The sequence below is a fragment of the Octopus bimaculoides genome, chromosome 15 (genome assembly GCF_001194135.2).
Source record: "Octopus bimaculoides isolate UCB-OBI-ISO-001 chromosome 15, ASM119413v2, whole genome shotgun sequence".
Lineage (NCBI taxonomy): Eukaryota > Metazoa > Mollusca > Cephalopoda > Octopoda > Octopodidae > Octopus > Octopus bimaculoides.
In genome coordinates, this window is record NC_068995.1 from 45,782,256 (window position 1) to 45,797,356 (window position 15,101).

A 15,101-nucleotide genomic window follows, 5' to 3' on the forward strand; every position below is an offset into this window, starting at 1 on the left:
TAAGGGGGTGAACTGGATAGCACTACCCCCTCACTTTTCAATGGCACACCCTCAAATTTAGAAAATACAGTTTACAAAAATCTTCCCGCAATACATTTCTTGAAGTTTGACTAACATGCCTGTCGCTAAGGGGGTGAACTGGATAGCACTACCCCCTCACTTTTCAATGGCACACCCTCAAATTTAGAAAATACAGTTTACAAAAATCTTCCTGGAATACAAATTGGTGCCAGCTGAGAATATTCTGAAGCACCACCAGGCACCAAAGGCACCACCAGGCACCAAAGTTTGGCATGAAACAATGTGAGTTTAGGTATACTTACATTGCACTTGCTTTACATCTTTTAATTCTAAGTTAGATCTCGGCCCCTTTAAACATATAGTACCCTCCAGTAGTGCCCCCTGGTAAGCTTGCAACACATCAAAGGGGATGCTACTACTGTGTGTGTGTGTGTATATATATATATAGATATGTGTGTGTGTGTACTGATTTACACCAACCCATGCTAGCATGGAAAGCGGACGTTAAACAATGATGATGATGATGATGATTGCTTTTTGTTTATATTTCTTTTATTTCTGTTTGTTTCAGTTATAAACACGTCTTCAGTTGCTTGAGTTGTTTCTCTGCTGGTGTTTTCCTTGCAACATGCCTCCTCGACTTGTTTCCAGATGTCCGCCAAAACCTTTCTGATGTCCTCATTCTCTACGAGATCCACACGGGATTTCCAGTGCCTGAATTTGTTATGGTTTTCGGTCTTTTCATCATTCTCATCACAGAACAAATTGTCTTGGAGTTCAAAGAAAAAAGTCTTCAGCAAGCAAACACTGACAAAAAGCCCTTACTTCACCAAGCTAAACAGAAACAGATCGAAGAGGATGCTTTATCGTTCAAAAGTGACTTGACGATCAGTGGCATCGAAGATGATGTCTCAAGGTTTAGAGAATACCATACACAGGATTCAGCTTCTGATATTGAAGAAAATTTTTCTGACAGTTCTTCAGAAGACTCTCACTCTCACCACCACCACCAACACCAACACCAGCACCACCATCACCACGACCAGAACATATCGAAAGGTCATTCCCAGTCTGTTCTACGTTCCATTCTTCTGACTGTTGCCCTCTCTTTGCACTCCATCTTTGAAGGTTTAGCAATTGGTTTAGCACGAAAAGAGTCTAACATTTTAACAATCACAAGTGCAATCATTCTGCACAAGTGTACCCTCAGCCTCAGTTTGGGCATCAACTTGAGTCACAGCAAGCTGCATTATGGCAGTATTATCAGATCATTATTATTATTTTCCCTTGCAGCCCCTATTGGCATTAGTATTGGGATTCTGATAATTGATTTATGGGATTCTTTAACCTCAAGCCTCATCCAAGGCTTGCTTCAGGGCATCGCCTGTGGGACCTTTCTTTATATCACATTCTTCGAGATCTTCCCGAGTGAGTTCAATAACACCAAAGGTAGACGGCTTTGTAAAGTACTGTTTGTTTTGTTTGGTTTCAGTGTGGTTTGTATCATAATGTTCCTCAACGCTGAACCAGCAACTCCAATTGATCCTTGTTCTCATCCAAGATTACACCCTTGACAATTTGACCAGAAAACAATCTCGTTTGCTCCCTTAAATCACAGCTATGGCACTAACCTGGATCAGATTACAGTACTGCCTATATATATATATATATATATATATATATTATATTATATTATATTATTTTGTGTAGCTCTATAAGAAACTATACAATGGAAATAACGAGGTGTTCTACAAATTTGTTGGAAGAAATTGATTTATTTATGTATATACATGTATGTGTGTATATATATATATATATATATATATATATATATATATATATATAGTGTGTGTGTGTATGTATATATATATATGTATATATATATATATATATATAGTGTGTGTGTATGTATATATAGTTTGATACTGTATTTTATTGTTTTACAAGAATTCTCTGTTCATATTTCTTAAATCCTTTTTTTCACTTTTTTTTGTTCTTTTAAATGAATTTTAAAACTGACATGAAGCTGCAAATCACAAAGCAGAAATATTGTCCAGCAACCAAAATTTTTAAAAACAAATTTATATTTCAATCGGAAACCTCAAAATCCATGAATTAACCTTTGCTGTTGCTAGACTGGCATCGACCACTTCCTAAAAACAAGCACATTCATAAAATACATATTTATTTTTGTATGAAGCAAAACCACCACTAGTAATATGAACAGTTTTGATTGCACATGTACAGAGTATATGCTTTGTTTATCTGCTGAATTTGCCGTGGGATTGCATCCTGAGAAAGGTGCTTACACATACCAAGTGTTTAAGAATACCAGAATGTTAACGATCAAGTGAAAAATTCAAGGTATTCTTTAACACACACTGTGTATAGGGAGCTTTTCTGCTATCCCACGCCAAATTCGGCATATGAACAAAACACATACTGTATATATGTGATCGATAATATTTATTTTTGTTTTATTTTAATGCTTTTAGCAAAAGTGTGGTGAGGCGCATGGCTCAGTGGCTACAGTGTCGGGCTCACAATCATGAAGTAGTGAGTTCGATTCCTGGATCAGGCTGTGTTGTGTTCTTGAGCAAGACACTTTATTTTTCATGTTTCTCCAGTTCACTCATCTGTAGAAATGCGTTGCAATGCCACTGGTGTCAAAGCTGTGTCAGCCTTTGCCTTTCCCTTGGATAAAAGTCTATCGCTCAAGAGCATGAATGATCCTTTTAATACTTCTAACAGGTTCTGTCTAACAAAAAAAAGAAAAGGAAATATGTCCAAAGTACTGTGTAGTAGGATTGAACCGGAAGCCATGTGATTGTTAAGTGAACTTGTTAACTACTTGGCCCCATTAAGCTGGTGGGCAACATCACCCATGCTGTTGTTGGGGGTCTTTTGGGCTGAATAGAATTTATTGTTTGTTGTTGTTGAGTTCAACCATGACCATCCCGTCTTTATCTTTTACCTTTTACATGTTTCACTGCCGGGACACCACTTTGGAGAATCTTTACTCAAATGAATCGACCCCAGTACTTTTTTTTAGGCCTGGCACTTAACTCTATCAGTCATTTTTGCCAAACTGCTAAGTTACGAAGATATAAACACACCAACACTAGTTGTCACATGATGGTGGAGGACAAATGCAGACACAGACACAGACAAACATACATATTAGGGCCCTCTTTAAGTTCCTGTCTACCAAATCCACTCACAAGGTTTTGCTCGGCCCAAGGCTGTAGTAGAAGACACCTGTCTATGTTGCCATACAGTGGGACTGAGCCCGGAACCATTTTGGTTTTTATCTACCTAGGACTATATTATCCAATGTGTCCTTTTCTTTTGCTTTTTTTTTTTTTCAAAATGGTTGAATTAGGCGAATATATTACTAAGGCATTGTTTCACAGTTGGATGTCCTTCCTGTTACTAACCTGTTTTAATAACAAATATTTATTTACAAATATTTTAATAACAAATAAATAAAAGGTGTAATTTGAATGATATTCAAAAGCTGTTATTTCTGGCAAGTCGAGCAACCATACAGAGGCATACTTGTTTAGCTTTATTAATAAAAGTTATCAGTATTTCAGTAAATAGTCTCTCACCTTCACACCTACCTGTACCTCTCTTATTACACTTCTCTGACCCTCATTTTCTGCTCCACCCCCAACTTTGTTTAAAAAATGGTAAATAAATATGAAATATGTAATTTATAAGTTATAAAATATTTCTATTGCGTTTTATATATTTTTAAAAATATTTATTTAATGGTGGATTAGTTTAAATGCACAAACACAGGAAGACAGACAGTAAATGATGATGATGATGATGATGATGATGATGATGTCTCATGCATATGTTGATACACATACAAACATACATTAATACATGCAAACACACATACACTGAGACACATGCAAACTTACAATTGATAGACATACATAGTTACATACAGTGATCTTCATACTTACATAGTAAACACACACACACACATACACACACATATGTACACACATGCATATGTGAAAAGTTGTTTGTGCACCTGTTTGTTTCTATTGTGCCAAAATTTGAAACTCCTCCTCCTCCTCCTCCTCGTCGCTTGGTCTTGTTTGCTCTGGCTGATTCTTAAAGAGCAGACAGCAGCCTGTTGTCACGGAGGTCTCTTTCCACAAATTATATGCTTTGATAATTGGATTTAATTATCATGGGAGACATTCAACATCCAAATACCAATCTCAAATTCCTAGCTGTCCCCAGCAGAGCAGTTTTTTTGGGGGGCTTGCTCTACTCTCATGTCAATTCCGATTTCTTTGACATATTTCTCAAACTTAGTTGTTGGTGCTCCGAGTGCCCCTACAACTACTGGAATGACAGATACTCTCCCCATAGTCCACATTCTTGCAATTTTGTCTTTTAGTACTATATGCTTTTCAATCTTTTCTAGTTCTTTGTCACTTATGCGTGCATCCCCAGGTATTACAATATCTATAATCTTCGTTTCCTTTCTTCCGTTATCTACCACAGCAATGTCTGGTCTCCGAGCATTGCTTAGGGAGTCACAGTGGATTGTAAAATCCCACAATATTTTATATTCATTGTTCTCTGTGATTCCTTCTGGTTCATGTTCATATCATTTCCATGCTCTGTCCAGGCTGTACTTTTTACATAATCTCTATTATTATTATTATTATTATTATTGAGGCAAAATTGTTGGTGCTTCAAACAAAATGCCACTAAACATTTTGTCTGTCTTTTGCATTCCAAGTTCAAATTCCACTGAGGTTAGCTTTGCCTGTCATTCTTTCAGGGTCAATTAAATAAATACCAATTGAATACTGGGGTTGATGTCATCAACTTACCCCTCCTCAAAACTGCTGGCCTTGTTCCAAAATTTGAAATCATCATCATTATTATTATCATTAAGATAACGAGCTAGCACAATCATTAGCCCACTGGACAAGATGCATAGTGGCATTTTGTCTCTCTTTGCATTCCGAGTTCAAATTCCACTGAGGTTGACTTTACCTTTTGCCCTTTCGGGGTTGATGAAATAAATACCAGTTGAGCACTGGGGTCCTTGATATTGACTTACCCTGTCCCTTAAAATTGCTGGCCTTGTACCAACACTTGAAACCATTATTGGCGAGCTGGCAGAATCATTTGTATGCTGGTCAAAATGCTTAGCACCATCTAAGTTCTACGTTCAAATTCTGCCAAGGTTGACTTTGCCTTTCATCCTTTTGAGAGTGCGGTGGGTTTGATAAAATAAGTACCAGTTGCGCACTGGGGGTTAATGTAATTGATTTATCCCCTCCTTTGAAATATGTGTGTGTGCCAAAATTTGAAATCATTATTATTATGATCATTATTATTTTTATTATTATTATTATTATTATTATTATTATTATTATTATTATTAAGGCAATGGGCTGGCAGAACTGTTAGCATGCCGGGGAAAATGCTTAGTGGTATTTCTTCTGTCATCACGTTCTGAGTTCAAATGCCGTTGGGGTCGACTTTGCTTTCATTCCTTTTGGGGGTCGATAAATTAAATACCAGTTATGCACTGAGGTCAGTGTAATTGACTCGTCCCCTCCCAAAAAATGTCAGGCCTTGTGTCTATAATAAGAAGGATTATTATCATTATTATTATTATTATTATTATTATTATTATTGTTACTCTCTTGTCTTTGAAGGCTTTTTGTCTTTGGACTTATTTCAACCATATTCCATTTTATACTCTCACCTCCAGTGCCTTCTTTTCACTTCGTCCTTGCAGGATAAAAAAATACAAAAAAAAAAAAATGAACAAAGACATTTATTTTTGAAATATGGAAATATAAGATCAAGTGAGAAATATGAATTATCTCTTCCTGCCAATAAAAGACATTTTGGTTATTTCTTTTATATTTACAATAAGGTGAAAATGTTATCATCTGTTGAAGTTTACCAGGCATGCTGTTGATTACTGACAAAGTTTTGTTTTCTATAAATTCTCTCACATATATTAATACTATGTTCAAAATGTTATGAAACAGCTGTAATCATATGGAAGTCATTTCAGAAACATGTCCTGACTTTATGCTTTATTTACTCCTCACTGATAATTTACTGCTCGAATTTTTTTGATTTTCAGTTACACGGACACATTATATTACACTGCATTGTAATTGAATATTATGTAGACTGATAGCCTATTCCAAATGAGGAGCTTACTGTGATAGCCACAAGATTCTCTGAATCCATATTATATATTATATATATGGTTTTTTGAGTGTAGCTCAATGAATAAACTTGCATCTGTTTAAACTGTTCATAGATTCTGTTGAAATGGATTAAAGTTGTCTGTTTGACTGACAACACTAGTAAACTATATCTCCATTCTTCTTATTGTGTTAAATGCATAGTTGAATATTGATTAGCCTAACAAGCCTTTTGACTGGTAACCCATCTCTCTCACTCTCCCCCACTCTCTCTCTCTATCTCACACATACCGTATATACCGCCGTACTGGATGGAATTTGAACTTTAAAAATATCACCCCCAAACTAAGGCTTATCTTATACACCCCGTATAAAATCTGAACCTTAACTTCCTGTGATTTGGAGTAACACCAACGTCAATGGAGGACAGTATAAAGCGCTTGCATGAATCCTGTGGTTCTACAGCACAGTATTTTCTACTGATACATGTATGTTTGGAAAGCTGAATTAATAGTAAGATTATATTAAAATAACTGCATGGTAAACTTAGTGGACAGTCACCATTTGCAACAGCTGACAAACAAAATGTAGACAATCAGCCCATTCAACTAGACCCCAGGGTCTGTTCTGTTTACACTGCTTCATTAGAGCACTCTCTCATACAGTGCTCAGCCAGCCGAGGGCTTTCAGGACAAGTGTAGATTATAGTAACAAACCTATGTACTGGTACCTTCTGTGACTGGCCAGTTCGTGTCAGTTAGACCAATAACAATAAACCTTAGAGTTACCGATTACTAGTTTCTTGAAAAGGCTCAAGTTGTCAGTCTTTCATAAGCTGCAGCACTCTCACTGGGTGACCACTAATTTCCAGCAACTGTAAAATACCCCCCACTCATGGCCCCCAAGTGAGAAATGAAGGAAATATGAAGCTGGTTTTAAGCTGAAAGTGATGGCATAGGCCAAGTCCCACAACGACTGTACTGCTGGTGTAACTAAGAAGATGGTAAGAGTTTGGAGATTAAAGGAAGACTTATCCAGAAGTATGCCCCAGGACAAAATGTGCAGTGAGAGGAGGCACTTCACTCCGGCCAATTCTCGAGAACCATGTAGCATACATGGTTCATGAGCAACGTCAAAATGGCTACGTTGTTTCAAGACCAATAGTCTTCTGAAACCTGACAAAATTTACAAATTAAAGAAAATACTAGCAGTGTACTTTATAACAACATTTCTAATATATTACACTATTAATATTATACATACCATCTGTAAATCCATTTAAAGTAAATGATGTTATTATGGTATACATGACACCATGTTCTTGTAAAATAACTGATGACTAAGTAATGTCACGACAGTAGTATTTACACCAGCCACATACATTTGATGTGTATTATAGAAGTTAATTTACAATATTCAGTCACTTTTTGAAAAGAACTGGATAAATTTTAAACAACCAAGACTGTAGAATTGTTGCATACAAAATTTACTGATTGAAACATAGTTAATACGCTATTGAAATACAAGAAAAACAGAGGCTTGAGGGGCCACTGGGGAAGCTACAATTCACCTAGCTCCTTTAGCTATGAACCTCACACCTTTGGTGCTTAGGCTATTTTCCACGAAAACTTGGGGTAGTCTTATTCAGCAAGTATAGCTCAAAACCCACATTTAAATGGAAATCCTGGGGGTCGTCCTGTACATCCAGTCGTAATATATGCCGGCATATATGGTTTATGTATATATCTATATCTATCTGCTTACTAAATCCCTTGGGCAGAGTTTCTCAACCTTTTTTTGTTCCACATCCCACTTCAGTAATCCAAGAAAAGAAAGTGCATCCCATGGACAAAGTTTATAACACACACACGTAGTACTTGCAACTGACTTTGAGAAACAATGCCCTAGGGGTTATATATAACTTGTACTTCAAAAGGAGAAATTCTCAAGATAACAAGATAGTAAAAAAATTTAGTTTCCCCCAACAAAAATCTCATATTTCCAATTTTTTTATGTATACAAGATCTGAACATTTTCACATACATATTTACACACACACACACACACACACACACACACACACACACACACACACGCACATACACGCATGTGTGCACACACATACACGCATGTGCACACACACACACAAATTCTCTCTCTCTTATCTGCATGTGTACATGGACACACATATAAACATATACAATCAAATGTATATCATGAAACCTATCCAGATTTTATTGTTGTATAATTTTTAAATAAAGTATTACTGAGTTTATCAGTTATTGCTAAGGTTCTTTTACAATCTACTGCCAAGCACATGAACAGTGTAACCATCAATTCATCCTGATGATCAGGCTGAGATGGTCTTGATATATTTCTAGACTAACGGATCTAGGAATGTTATTGTTCCAAAACAAGCATAAGGGACAAATAAAGAAACTAAAAAAGTCTTTAATAAAAAAAAAATTAAACCTTATTCTTGTTGTGTTTTTAATAATACATGTGATATATATGCATAGAAGGTGTTCCAGGATTAGTTCTGTAGCGTGCCAAAAGATGGCAGCACATGGGTGCATGTGCAGTGAGAATTAGCAGTAACCTCCATGAAATAGTGTGCCAAGTGACATCGTTATGTTTACTTTGCAAGTTGTGAAATTTGTGTTTTTGTGATCATGGGTAGGCTGTAAGTCTGCGATTTTGTCATGGACAGGAATAAAGAGCCATTGTGAAATTTGTGTTAAACTTAGGAAGTCTGCTACAGAGACATTGAGCATGCTTCAGTAAGCTTACGGCGACAAGGCAGTGGGTTGTATGCAATGTTTTGAATGACACAGGCACTTCAAAATGTGAAGAATGTCCCTGGAAGACCTGCCATGAATGTCACTCCTAGAAATATGGTATTGTACATCAAGAATTCATCCCCCAGGGCCAGACCATCAGTCGGGAGTTCTTCCGCAATGTTTCGAAGCATTTGAGGGAGGACATTTGACGAAAGCAACTGGATCTGTGGGGCACGAAGAATTGGATTCTTCACCGAGCTCTCTTCACTTGGGAGTTTCTCACCAAAAACAACAGGGTGTCACTTCTGCATCCACCCTGTTCACCAGATTTAGAACTTGCAGACTTCCATCTTATTCCCAAGATGAAAATGTGGCTCAGAAGTTGCCATTTAAACACTGTTACTGAGAGCGAGAGCAAATCGCATAGAACAGGGGTTTTCAAACTTTTTGACTTGTGGACCCCTTTATATTTCAGGCTTTACCTTAGGGACCCCCTTATAAATGCTTATGAAATTTATACATAAATATTTGCTTAAAATAACATATATTTTTACATTTATTTATTTAACAAATAGGTTTATTGTCAATTAAAAGATTTCGATTAAAAAACACGTATAAAATCAAATTGCCCATAAAAAGTATTTGCTGTCCACGGACCCCCTGTCTTGTCCTTGCGGACCACAGTTTGAAAACCCCTGGCATAGAACGTCCTCGACTCACTTACAGAAAACGACTTCCAGGCCGGATACCAAAAGTGGCAGGTATGCTGGGATTGGTGTATTGTTGCGCAAGGTAACCATTTCGAAGGAGATGTTGTTAAAACTTAGGTAAATAAGTTATTTTTTATTAAACATGACTAGTCCAGGAACCTTTTGATATCACCTCATATAAAACAGTGTAGCTTGCTGTTAGGCTTTAGTTTGTCTTCTCACATACTTGCATTAAGAAGAAGAGAAACAATATTGTAATAAAGCTTTATTATTTTTCCTTGTGTATATGTCTTTTATCTTTTGTTTGTTTCAGTCATTAGAGTGTGGCCATGCTGGGGCACTATCTTGAAGAGTTTTTTAGTTGATTGAATCCACCCTAGTATTCTTATGTCAAAGCCTGGTATTTATTCTATTGGTCCCTTTTACTGGTTTGTAAACGCACCAACATCAGATGTCAAACATTGGTGGGGGACGAATACATACACACTCTGATCACAAGCATAATAATGGTAGTTTTGACTTTTAGAGTCCCTCCTAGTGTGAGGCATTTATGTATAGTAATGCCCTTAATATAACTAAATATATTTATAGGGAATAATTAATAAATTTTTCCCTTATGAGGTTTTTTCACGCTAACTACTTGATAAATTCTTATGAAGATTTTATCCTACATTTGAATTGTATATATATATATATATACACACACACATAGATATGTGTGTATATATATATATATATAAAGAGAGAGAGAGATGGGTATATAAAGTAGCTGAAAACTGATCGTGCTGTTCATAAGTAAATACAGTCATGTGTCATTCCCAGCATGTTATATAATTAGATAATAGTCAAACGGAAAAGTAGGTCGACTAAGTTACACATTCAAATTCAAATAACAAACGCTTTTGAGTTCGTAGTTATTGTTGCTGTGGTTATTGCTAAATAGTTATTGTTGTTGCTATTGCTAAATAGCTAGCTGGTAAATATTAAAGTCAAACAAAAAAGGGTGGGGAAAGCCTTTGCTGTATTTATTCTGGTTATTTTCATTGTGAGTTCAAATCCTGCAGAGGTTGACTTTGCCTTTCATCATTTTGTTATTGATGGAATCTTTTCAGTTTGGTTGCTCCTGTGGAAATTTCAAAGTTTAGTGAAAATTTGGTGTATTGATGTAATTTTCCACACTGAATCTCAGGAGATATTTCACTCTTTCCCAGAAAGTTTCTTTTTGAAAAGTTACAGAGGTTTAAAGTTCGATCATTTTTACCCAGTCAGAAATCAGGATTTAGAAGCTGGCATTTTGTGTGTGACAGCAAGTATTGTCAATTATAAACTAATGGAATATTGGTGGAATTCTACTTTACGCATGCCATACAACCCCTTGTAGCTTTTATATTTTTTGGACTTTTCAGAAAATTACTGCATATTTGTATTCTATACACAGGAATTCATACGTTTGTGCAAAAACCAAAACAAAAAATCTGGGTGTGTGAGATTTAAGGCCTATTTAGCTGTTATTTTTAGCTCAACTCATGAACACCTCTATGAGTAGAACATATTTGTCAATGCATGCTACCTCGCAGACAAAAGAGTTCTCATAAAAATAAAGAACCAGGATTTGTTAGTATCAACTAACCAACCCTAAATCTCAAAATTTCTGGCCTTGAGCTGAAATTAGAAACCATAATTGTTGTTTTTTAGCCACTGGTCAATTACACTGTGTAACATGATTTTTGTCCTTGGGTGGCAACTGTTATTTCCTATTTGCTTTGCTCTAGACAGTATGAAAAATGGCTTATATTTCTTTCAAACTTTACTTTTGTTACATTTACTCAAATCCCAAAGAATTCCTCTCAACACGTAACTATGATGTTCCCCAACTACTCCTGCTCATGATCAGAGAGGCACATATATTGTCAGCCACTAACGAACATGCTCAAGTGGTTAAGGTCAAGCAACTGACAAACAAATATGTGGTATTAATTAAATAGAATATTTGCTATAACAATATTTCTGCTTCAGCAACTCAGCACTGAATCTGTCTGAAATGTAATGGAAAATAGGTCAGTTTCAAAACATAGATGTCAAGGTAATAAAAGCAAAATGTTTGAAAGGAATAATAGTCATTTCTTTTTGATTTCTTGATAGAGGCAAATGAGAAATAACACTGATCAAAGTGAAAAATAAAAATTAAAATGTTACTCAGTATATTGGACCAGAAATATAGAAACAAAAGACTGCACAGATATAACTGACAGAGTACCAGTTTATTGACTGATGAAATGGTAGTTTTCTTTAGAACAATTTTAAATATGGAATAATTTTTAATATAAAATAAGTACAACAGATCTCGGATATTTTAAGGTATGATATTTGGTAAAATAATTTTATCTCAGTAATTGGGAAAAAATAGTGTAATATGTATAAAACAACGTGTAGCGCGCTGACGAACGGGGTGGGGGGACTTAGAAAATTCACATCGGGAATGTTTCGAATCCTCTCACCACTTCCCCGTTCGTCGGCGCAACATTTTCTTCATATTCGTTTACTACACATTATTTTACACCTATTACACTATTTCGTAAATCAATGTTCTCTTCTTCTAAATCCCCCCACCCAAAAAAAAACACATCTGTTTTATATAAATGAACAAGCTGTTTGTACATTCACAAATTTTATTTCACAAGTTCAAGAAACGAAATAAAGCGCTAATAATAATGAAGAAATAAAAAGATTTTTTCCCAAACTTCTGACGACTTTTTTTCTCAATATATAAAAGTTTTTCTTCTTTTCAAGGCCAAAGCCAGCTCTCTCATTCATCGCTAGTCGTTGTAAACACATTTGACCTCTGCTGACCCCAAGGGTGTGAAGTTACTTTTGACTCCTTATTGTATAGGAATGCGATGACCCATTGTTGAACTTATTTACAGAGCTGTGGAATTCGGTCTATTCACCAGGCTGCTTCTCTTCCCTCAACTAATTCTCTCAACTAATTATGATTATCTCAAGACAAAAGTTGAAACTAAACAACATTTAATACCTCACAGTGGTTGTAGCAAAGGTGGCAGATTTAAATAGATGACGGTTATACTGTCACCATGACTACAAAGGTTACCCATATCGATACAGATCAAGACACTATTCGTGGCAACTAACGATGAGCAATGCTGTAAAAGCAAGGTTAAAGGAACTGTAACGGTATTAATGGCGGAGTCGGCAATAGTGGCAGAGATAACAACCGTCTCTACATCTGCCACAATAGAGGACTCAATACTGATAATTTTAATGTAGCACAAATGTGTCTAACGAGACAAAAAGGAAAACTACAATAGTACACCAAATCGCTTGTCCTATGGTTAATCTGGAGGCTCGTCGGAATAAATGAGGGATCTGGCATTCAATATGCAAGTATGAAAAAGAAGATAAAGAAGGAGTGTTACGGGAGAGTTCGAGCAGTCCTAGAATAGGAGTTAAATGCATATAACAAGGTGTTAACTATAAATTCCTTAGCAGCTCCGGTTGTTGTTTACAGTTTCAATGTGTTGAACTGGAATATGAGCGAAATAAGGAAGACTGACAGGAAAACCTGTAAGCTGCTGACTTCCAATAAGATGCACCATCAAAAGGCAGACCCAGATCGTCTTTACCTACCCAGAGCTCAATGAAGTCGAGGTTTGATCCAATTTGAAATCTCCTACAAAACCATCACAATGGAACTGGTAAAATACCTTGAAACGTTTAATGACTGGATGCTAAAGCTCGTTGAAAACCACGAAAGACGTAAGAGGCTTCATTCTGTTATGAAGAAAAGCAAGACATTTTCAAGTGAGTTTATGCATAATACCCAGGTTGAACAGCATGACGGAAGTGCAGCAACTACCATGCAAACGTTCTTAAAGACGGATCTGACCCTTCGTGCAGAATTTGCGGAAAATTCATAGAGACAATTGACCATGTTGTTTCTAACTGCCCAGTCCTCACTGAAAAGGAGTACCTCATAAGACATGACAGACTAGGACAGTACATCCACTGGAATGCTTGTAAATATTACAAAATGAAATCCCAGGATAAGTGGTACAGGCACCATCCAGAGGATGTAGTAAATGGCGAAGGCGTTACCATCCTTTGGAACTTCCCAATATCAGCAGACAGAAAAATTGACTCCAATCGATTAGGCATTGTGATCAAGGACTACAATAGATATGTGAGTCCTACAAGATCAAAATGTCTCAAGAAAGGAATACGGAAAGCTTTCTCGCTATAAAAATCTGCAAATTGAAATCACAAAAATGTGGACAGTAGTAATTGGTACATTGGGAATGATAAAAACGGGAGCTGAGAAGTAGATTAAGCAACTCCCTGGTAACTCCAATCTCTGTGAACCACAAAAGATAACCTTGATGGGTACAGTCCATATACTACGGAAAGTATTCTCCATCTAAAATGGAATAAACGTGGTGATAATTCTAGCATGCATAGCAAAGCAAAAGTGCCCTTGCTACTCTTGTCCTTCGGAAGATGCCCGGTACTAAGGCAGCTGAAATAAAGTTATAATGAAAAGAAACCATAAATGATAATAATAATAATAATAATAATAGTTTATTTTTTTGCTTTTTTGTATTGTTTAATAATAACGTGTTTCTGGTATAATTACATTGTTAAGATAAATATGATTATTACAATATGCGATATTGTTTATTAAAATTTAATGCAATACAATAATACATTGTTTATATATTTATGGTAAATGTGATAGAATAGTTAGTATTGAACGACGCATGCGTTGAGTTCATCCGATTCTATTTCCTCCTAAATTTAAGTGTCATCAGTTACATTAAGAACGATAAGATACAAAACAGCATTTAGAATTGAAACCGTTCTCTCTCTGTTTTCTCCCAGAATTCTGGCAATGGTTTGTTGTATCCAAGTTTACCTTTAAGCCAGTATGTCTTCTGGCATCCTTTGCCCTATGGAATTGAAAAAAAAAAAGAGGAAAAAGAAAAGAGTAAATATTGCTTATCAGAGCATGTATGAGCATGTATTAGATGTGTGTGTGTGTGTGTGTGTGTGAGTGAGTGTGCGTTATGAATAGAAATTGACGCCAACATCACTTCACTCTGAAGATGAGACTATGAAGATTCAAGAAACGTTAGCGATAGATTCAAAATATTTTTTCTTTTATACAAAGTGCAAGAAATTCATAGGAAAATGTGAAAAAAGCCTTGATATAAAAAACCAAGAACACAGTCGTGCTTTTAATGCACAACACTGTCTTCATCGTTGTCGCCATCGCGGTCGTTTTACGTCCACTTTCTATGCTGGCATGCATTAGACTGGTTGTTACGATCCGACAGTTTCTATTTGGTGATACTGCCGTCTTAGAGAAA

General features: G+C 36.1%; 1 protein-coding gene across 1 annotated transcript in view; it reads left to right on the forward strand.

Annotated features, from left to right (window-relative positions):
* LOC106880846 (zinc transporter ZIP1) overlaps positions 1-8,706 on the forward strand; it is a 17,095-nt gene extending 8,389 nt beyond the window's left edge. The window contains exon 2 of the mRNA XM_014930979.2: positions 593-8,706. Coding sequence (XP_014786465.1) covers positions 593-1,595 — 1,003 coding nt within the window. The 3' untranslated portion in view covers positions 1,596-8,706. The remainder of the gene's footprint in view (positions 1-592) is intronic.
* Positions 8,707-15,101: the final 6,395 nt, after the last annotated feature.